At 36.0% G+C, this 9,311-nt stretch overlaps 1 protein-coding gene across 1 annotated transcript in view; it reads left to right on the top strand.

Annotated features, from left to right (window-relative positions):
- LOC127179998 (netrin-G1) overlaps positions 1-9,311 on the top strand; it is a 79,757-nt gene that overhangs the window by 1,489 nt on the left and 68,957 nt on the right. The window contains exon 2 of the mRNA XM_051133883.1: positions 7,469-8,053. Within this exon, the coding sequence (XP_050989840.1) occupies positions 7,781-8,053 (273 nt within the window). The 5' untranslated portion in view covers positions 7,469-7,780. The remainder of the gene's footprint in view (positions 1-7,468; positions 8,054-9,311) is intronic.

Here is a 9,311-nt window from a genome sequence, read left to right as displayed (position 1 = left end):
TTCCTCTGGTATGTGGTGATATGGTCCGATGGGAAGCAAGCGACAGGCTGATTGGTATTGCTCATGGAAAGATTAATGCATTCCTACATGTTTGGAGGAAGCACTTTTTGATATATGATGCTTTCCTGAAAAGTTTAACAGCTTGGTTTATGTGAAAAAGAGATGTAGATTCAAACGTACACTCTTAAAAATAAAGGTTCCTTATTGGCATATGTTTCCATGAAGAACATCCATAAATCCTGGTTAATTGCAGTCGAAAATGTTCTTTAGATAATTAAACTGTCCTTCATAATAATAAAAATAAATGGTTCTTTAAGAACTTTTCATTGAAAGGTTCTTTTGGGAACCCAAAATGGTTCTTCTAAGGCATGGCTGTGAAACCCGCCTTTTTGATGCTATATTTTTAAGCGTGTAGATATGCTTGATTCGTCTTTTTCTTACTGACATCATTAACACCATAGCAGATGCTAATCTGTCAGTTCAGAAACTGACAGAAAACAAAGCTTCACAACCTTAAAAAAGATTAGAGGGTGCAAAGCTGTTAGAGTTGTTAGTAGCTTGTTTCAATTTCAGCACCTGAACAGCTCCAGTCCCATTGCGCACAAAGCAAACATGTAACACATGTGGTAGTGTGTGTTTGAGAGGAAGAGAACAGCGCAGAGGGGGTTAAGGGAAAAAGTTGGAATGGTCAAGGCATGTCAATGGCATTGACACTCTGAGGGACAACAAGGTTAGTGGAAAGACCATTGAATAAATAGAAGTATTCACAGCGGTTTTACAGGGTACCTGAGAGGCTGTAACCAACGCGAGCCATGTGTTATGAGTGTCTGCTGACTTAAAAACACTTTGGTATGCTTCGGTTGCCTGGGGAGTAAAATACAAGTGGACGCAGGGGGGTGTTTTCGGAGGTTCTGAGGAAAAAAAAATGTAGGAATAAAAAATACCCAAGCCAGTGCTACACTTTTTACTTGGACATATAGGACACTTGTAAAACATTCATGGTGCTTTTTCATAGCAAAATCTCCTATTTTTCTGCTGTTGAAATCCAGACATAAAAATGTGTTGCTCTCTGTGCAGCAGAGAAATATGAGAATTTTTTTAAATGGAATTAGTACATCTTAAAGGGATAGTTCACCCAAAAATAAAATAATGCCATTTGTTCACCTTTGTCATTTCAAACCTGCATTCTTTCTTTTGTGGAATACAAAAAAAAAAAAAGAAAAGAATGCTTTTAAGAATATAGTGACCAATGTTTTTTTTTTTTTTTTTTGTGCAAATAAAAAGAATCACGACTGAAGCTTTTAAGGAAAAAAGACACAAAAGAACCATAAAAGTACTTCATACAACTCATAAACTATATGAAATTGCAATAGTTATTCACTTATAGTTTTTCGCTCAATAGATTTTCTAATTTATCATTTTGTGTTTCTCGGAAGAAAGAAAGTTTTGAACTTTCATCTATAAATTTTATGAAAGTTCATTTATGGGTGAACTGTTCCTTTAAGATTAAGGATGTACTGATTTTGCTGTTCTGGCAATAATTATGATGTAACTGACGAATAGCCAATTCTGTACTATTTTGTGATAAATCAATTAGTATAATTGTTTTAATGCTTCAAGTTAACTTAGGCATCACAACAATATAATTGAAAGACATTATTCATTTCAATATTCATTTCAAGATACGGAATAAAAAAGTAATATTAAAAACTAACATTTAGTTTTATTCATTTTAATATGACAAAACTGACAAATGGCCAATTCTACACTATTTAAAAATTTATTAAATAATTTAAAAATAGTTTTAGAGGCAACAAGTGAATTTAAGCAACATAGCAATATAACTGCTAAACATAATATTAAAAATAAAAATGAAACACCAGGCAATTACCAAAATTTATGGTACCGATTATATATTACATTCCTTTTTGCAATGATATAAAGACGGGTTTCTCGATACCAAGGTGGCAAGGAAGCTAATTCTGACCAATTGTGGAGAAACCCTCTTATTATTTGTGATGAGCTGGTGTTTCCATAGTCTCCATTCATCTCTAGAAAATTCCAGGAAGCTCTCGTTCCACTGTTATCTTCCTCCAATGTATTAGTTTCCTCTCTAATGCAAGCCTGATAAGCTCACACTTCTCAAATTCCTAGTGTTAAGTGCATGGAAAAACGTCTCTTCCATCTCTACTGTAACCCAATCACAGGACTGGGAGTCTGAAGCTTTATCTGGATTAGGAGTGTGATAAAACACTTGTGTGATATCGGACCGCACCTTATCTATCCCTCTATCCATGACTGCCGCCTTTAACTTATCGCCTGTTCTTGTGCTTTAGAGCAGCCACTATTTCAGTCCTATTACTGACATTTTTTATGAAACCCATGATGCTGACGGCTATACAGTAATGTCTTATTAATCACATCCTGCCCCGTGCCAGGGGCTGAATGTGGTAATTGGCTCCTTGTTAGACGTCAGCATGATTGACAAAGCACATTTAGAGGCTGCTCTGTCTCATCTATCATAGCTCGTCCCCCTATTTGAGGGGGCACAGACCTAATCAAGTCAACCAATCACACCCCACCATCAAGGATTCCTTATTTTGATGGATATGATGGAGGAGTGCTTTCTGAAAACTGTTATTTCCTACTGTATGACCAATATGTGTGCATGTTTTCTTTATTGATTTGAAATGATTGATAGTTACTGATACACTGTAAAAGCTGAAAATGTTACTCTAAAGGACTAGTTCTCCCAAAATGAAAATTCTGGCATTATTTACTCACTTCCATGTTGTTAAAATTTTTCTTTCTTTAGTGGAACACAAAATGAGACATTTAGCAGCATGTTCACACTGCTCTTTTCCATATTCCAAATTAAAGTGAATGGTGGGAAATGTGTTAAGGCAAAAAATAAGAAAAATGTACACATCTCCATTGTGTTCAAAAGTTTTCACCCCCTGGCTATTTATGCATGTTTTTTCCTTCTGGGTCATCAGTGAACATTTGAAACTTCAAGGGGATGTAAACGTTTGAATGGGGTCATTTTTATAAATTCAACTATTATTTTCTCATTTTTAATAATTCTGAAAGGGGGGTGTAAACTTTTGACCTCAACAGTGTGTGCGTATATATATATATATATATATATATATATATATATGTGTGTGTGTGTGTGTGTGTGTGTGTGTGTGTGTGTGTGTGTGTGTGTGACTGTGACGTCACAGGGTTGGTTTGCTCCGTTGGCCAGTGAAGTAATATACAGTAAGCATTTCTTTACTTTTTTCAACACCGAAATGTTATTATAACACACAAATGTTTTTGGTTTTTACCAAAATTTGGATTATTATGCAACATAAAACTGTCTACATCACAAAGTTTATCCCAGACATTGGGTCTCATTCACTAATAATTGTGCAGATTACTTGTATTTATTATACACATATTCAAACTCTTCATCAAAACTTTACGCTTATTTCACAACACGTGCATAAAGACATGAATTTGTTTAAAATCTCGTTCTAATGCACAAGGTTAGTCATTTGCATAAAACATGCCCAGACCATCTCCATATAAGGGCTTTCCGCACAATCTTTCCTTTACGGCCTCGTCACTCGCGTCAAAACACCACGCAACCCCATATGACGCTGTTTACAGATGCGATCTCACCAGATCTTTAAACAAGGCCATGTACGCAGTCCTCAAAACCAGTTCATGCACAATAAAACACCTTTTATACAGACCCATTTTACATAGCTCATTAGCTGGCTGTACATGCACTGTTGTTCAGAGAAACCTCGCAGCTTGAGCTATAAACTAACGCATCATTTCTTACTCTTTGACAGTATATGATTAAATAATTTTAAGATGAAAAATAAATTTTCGTGCATTACATATATGTATTTTTCAGGTCTATCTACACAGGTTTGTAAGAGGGAAAAAAGAAAGAGATTTCATTGTGGTACTCGCGCGCTGTGATAGATGATTTCTGTGCACACTCATGCAAAAAGGCAAGTACCAAATTGATTTTTCTTTTGCATTATGTCACAGTGGCTGTTTTGACGAGTATCCACATAAACACGTATTGTTTTACCCCAAACTAGCAGGTCTTCCACACATAACAGTAGTACTGCTCAGTCCCCTAACTGTACAGGCTCAAATGCATAAACATCTGGACTTGTTATGAGCTTAGCAGTCCTTTCAAGTTCACCTTCCTCGATTTCAAAAACAAGCATGTGTTCAAAAAGTAAAGAAATGCTTGTAATACTTCACTGGCCAATGGAGCAAACCAACCCTGTGATGTCATACACTATGGTATTGCAAGATGGTGGTGTCCCAAAAGCTATAACAAAACATTTTTTTTTCTTTAAAATGGTTACACTAATCGTGTTTTATTTATTTTATATATATATATTTCATTAAAGTGGAAATCAGTTTACTAATTTAAGGTCCATTCACACCAAGAACAATAACAATAAAGATAACAATATTAGCATCCACACCAATGGACGATAATGTTGTCTATTATAAGTGCGTATTGCAGTTATATAATCTGAAACTTTAAATGCTCTAGCTCTTTAAAGGCACAATGTGTTTTGGTTTTTTTTTTCACTACAATATCCAAAAACCACTAGAACAGTGTTATATATATTGCTGACTTGTGTACTTACATTGTCCCAAATGTTTCCAAGAATGTTTAAATCCAGAGAAATAAAGCAATTTTAACTAGTGTAATGGACTGTGTCCTTGCGTCGTCTGCCAATGACGTCATACACCCTTGATTTTCCAGTTTTATTTTGTAGAAAACATGAAAACTCCAAAGACACTTTAATATGTTATGCATTTTGTTAGACAGGTGATGAACACACAGAGTAGCATTATAACAGAACTTTCAACACACTCAAATTTTTGTTGAAATTAGGAATGCATTGGCCAATCAGAAACGCTTAGATTAGTCTGCACTGCAAACGCCGGAACTGTGTCGAGTATGCACGCTCGCAAATTCCCTCATCATAAACAGCACAGTGCAGATACGATGTAAATAAAAGATTAATTTCATAGCTTCAGTGATTAGATTTGCATAACTTGCGCTAGACTAATGTCATGGACCGACATGTTTGTCTGTGAACTTGAAGCCAATGTGACATGCCCAAAATGCGGACAAAACAAAAACATATTGTTGTCTAAATCAATATTAATAATCATTATTACAATATAAAGGGCAAAAATCTACAATAATGACTTTGCAGCCCTATGAGCTCCTGTTTTTTTTTTACATGTATAATTTAGATAAAATTTTAAAGAGGTCATCGGATGCCCATTTTCCACAAGTTGATATGATTCTTTAGGGTCTTAATGAAAAGTTTATAATATACTTTGGTTAAAAATTCTCAGTGGTTGTGTAAAACAACACCCTTTTTACTTTGTCAAAATGAGCTCTGCAAAAATCATCCCATTCTGATGGTTTGTTCCTTTAAATGCAAATGAGCTCTGCTCGCCCCGCCCCTCTCTTCTCTCTGTGGAGTGACGAGCTACGCTCTGAGAGATTGTTTACTTTAGTTGCATTTATTGTGTTTAGCCACGAAATTTGCTAGCTAGCACGTTATTAGGAAAGATAATAGCAGAGATTCATAAAACAAATCCTTATACTCACTTCTTCTGTAGGTGAAGCTGGATCACGAATGATTTGCGCGAACATAGACGCATTTTATATAGATCGGGAGGCGCATTCCCTTCACAAACAAACATAATCCACTGCATCTTCAGCGGCTCACATGACGGTAGTAAATGACGACCACTATGTTCAATATTATATCCAGCAGCACAACACCTCAATCGCTCAATCTGCAATATTTTTGTCTAACTTACATCCCTGCTCCGGCATCGAAACAATGGAGGTCGGACTGTTAAAGCTGATTTAGAGCGGGTCTGAAGACGCTCATGTCAATCCACTATCGTGGGAGCGGCCTCTAAGGCATCTGAGAATGGCTCGATTTGAAAAAGGGGATATTATTTTTACTGATTAATTAAAAACCACTGCATGGATTTTTATCACTATAGGGTAGATGTGTACATACACTGCCAACACACTGTTCAAACAACACGTAAAAGTGAACTTTGCATCCGATGACCCCTTTAAGCAGTTTTGTTATGGACAGCAGTTTAAAACATTGATTAAAGTAATCCGGTAAATGTAAGTATTTGTCATTAAAGGCAACATAGTATGCTGAGTCTAATAATAAGGTGATTATAAAAATGTAAAAAATGCCCCTGGAAATCAATTCCAGGGTGCAAATATTACACCTTAATGGAAAGTTCATTTCTGACATTGGTATGTAGTTATCATTAATGTTGTGAACAGACCTTTACTTACTGTACATGCTATATTCCAAGTTGTCTGAAACCATAAGATAGCTTTGCATAAGAAAAAGGCAGAAATTTATTCACTGTTCCTCCCTGCATCTTTCAAATCACATTAATGTCCATGTATATTAAAATATGGTGTGTTAAAATGTGTATCACACCAGGTTTGATGTCAACACTGCCAAAGGTCATTGTGTTGTAAATGATCTCAATGTAACAAATTTGTATATGTGCACATTTAAGAGAGAGATTTAAGAGCAATGATAGATGTGAGATTTTATGAATACCTACTTAGGTTTCTTCAGTTCCTTACACAGAGCTTTTAAATGACATTAGAAGACTAAAATACAGTGCTTGAATCTTACATAGCACTTTGATTAAACTTTTATGATGCTTTTTTTGTCATATTTGGAACTTGACAGCCCCTGGTCATGAGGGTGAGTAAATGATGACAGAATTTTCATTTTTAGGTGAACTAGCCCGACAGCTATTTCAACCAGACCTGACCTTAAAAATGACTTTCATTTGCTGTGACCTACCATGGCCTGGTGGATTCAGTCATATTAAACGGATCCAATTAAATATCTTTACTTATATAAAACCAGTTACTTTTATGTTGTCACATGAAGCACATTTTAGGCCACCTGACAAAATATTTTTTGCAATGTAGCACTAGTAATAAGGGCATCTGTCTCTGACATTAAAAGGTCTATGAAATCCATTAAGGTCTATGAAATATGAAGTATGCATACCATTTCTATATCTTGAAAAATATATTGGCCTCCTTCCACCACAGCTTGCCTCACACCAGAACAGAATCCTTGAAATCTCGAATTGCTCAGAGACTTTTGAGAGTTGCACTGCGGAAAGATGTGCAGACTTACACGGTGTGTTTGTGCCCGCAGGGATGTTTGGCTATTTGTCTTCTGTAATAAGCAGGTATTTTTAGGATATTTCTCTATGAAGTCCGTCTCAGCTATAGAAAACACTTGACCTGCACCTCCTCACCTTTTCCACCGGCTCCTCGTTACCCGCACAACACCGGTCCTGAAAACTCCTCTGCTGACACATTTTTGTTTTCCTCTTCTTTTGTTTGTATTCCCCACAGACTGCGGAGAGCGTACGGAAAGAGGCGATGGACAGGCGAATGATCTGCAATGGCCTCCGCTAATGGCTTCAAGAAGGAATTAATATCATTCTCTCACACCGGTGACCCGCACTTACCACAACTTTGTCAAAACACTTCCAAGCGCCCCTGCAACACAATCAGACGAAAAGAAACAAATGAATGAAATTAGAGCAGGCTAAGGAAGCTGAGTCACACATGCCAGCCTTTTTTCTCCTTTAAAGTTCAGTGTTACCACAGAGGCGGTCTGCCTCATCACCCTCTGTCTGCTTATTATCCATCAGACTCCATTTAATGAGGCATCAGAAGAAAGGCGCAACCATGTACTTACTGCTAGTGTTTGTACTACAGGCCCTGTGGGTGAGTTGGTGTCACGCCACACAGCATTACCCGGCCTCATGGGGGCACTATGATGTTTGTAAGTCCCAGGTATATGCGGAGGACCGCCTGGCCTGGCACTACATGGCCTGCCAGCCTGAGGCCACTGATATGACCAAATACCTGACGGTGTCTCTGGACCCACCCAACATCACCTGTGGAGACCCACCTGAGATGTACTGCGCCCTGGTGAGTTGGATACACTTTTATGAACTTCTTGATAAAACCAGTATATATAACAACACGCTACATTGCTTGTATTACGTGGCTGGAATGCTTGATTCTGATGTTTAATGTCTCTCGTAAAACTCATAAAAAACAAAAAAAGGAATTTGCACACCAAACAAACAAAGTGTTCAAGATCCATTGAGAAAAACAGTATTTTACTGAATATATACTGTACATACAGTGTGGTTCAAAAAGTTTGGGATCAGATTTTTTTAAAGAAGTTTCTTATGCTCATCAAGGCTGCATTGATTTGGCTGCATTTATTGTAATTTTGTGAAATATTTTTGCACTTCTAAATTTTCTAATGTTCAGCAAAGCTGAATTTTCAGCATCATTACTTCAGTCTTTATTGTCACATGTCCTTCTAACATGCTGAAATCATACTAACATGCTGAATTGTAATCAGTTTTGAAAACAGTTTTGCTGCTTAATATTTCTTGGGACCTGTGCATTGCACCTGCAATGTTTCACAATATTACAGTCTTTTTATTTATTTTTATTTTTTTAAAGTGCACTTTGTATTGTGTTGGCACTTTATATTTACATTGTCATTCAAAAGTTTGGGATCATCAAACATACCAAAAAAGACAAAATTCTCTGAAAAGAATTTAATGACAAAAAATGACTATTCATAGCTTTCACCATAATAATGTAGTAGAGGAAACTTGGTGTCTAGTAATGTGACAACTATCTATTTTAATCCAGTGAAGATTTGTCAGGGTAGGTTTATTTTTGGGGAAAAAAATGTTGGTTATAGGGTAGGGGTTTACATGATATGGCTGTTGTTAATCTATAAGGGGTAAGTTGTCTCCTGCCTGTTATAGGCTTTTCAGCAAAAGAAATTATGAAACTAAACAAAAGAAATAATTTTAAATACAAAATTATATCTTTGCTTCTGGTCAACCTTTACAGTCCACCAAAAATATGATGGTGGAGTTTTCTCGTTATTATCATTGTATAATATTCTTCTTAAATAAACATTTTAATTAACAAGGTGTTAATTAGACTTTCATATAAAACTTTGGGTTTTTAAATGTTATACAAAGTGCACTTAAATATATATATAAATATAAATATGCATTAAACTGAACAATTTATAATATTATACAAGTTTTCTATTTCAAATAAATGTATCACTGATTCCAGCAAATATAAAGCAGTACAACTGTTTTAACACTGGTAATAACTAGACAACATAAATGTTCCTTGAACAGCAAAT

This window comes from Labeo rohita, chromosome 2 (genome assembly GCF_022985175.1).
Source record: "Labeo rohita strain BAU-BD-2019 chromosome 2, IGBB_LRoh.1.0, whole genome shotgun sequence".
In the NCBI taxonomy this organism is placed as follows: Eukaryota; Metazoa; Chordata; class Actinopteri; order Cypriniformes; family Cyprinidae; genus Labeo; species Labeo rohita.
This window is presented reverse-complemented; position numbering and strand designations above follow the sequence as displayed.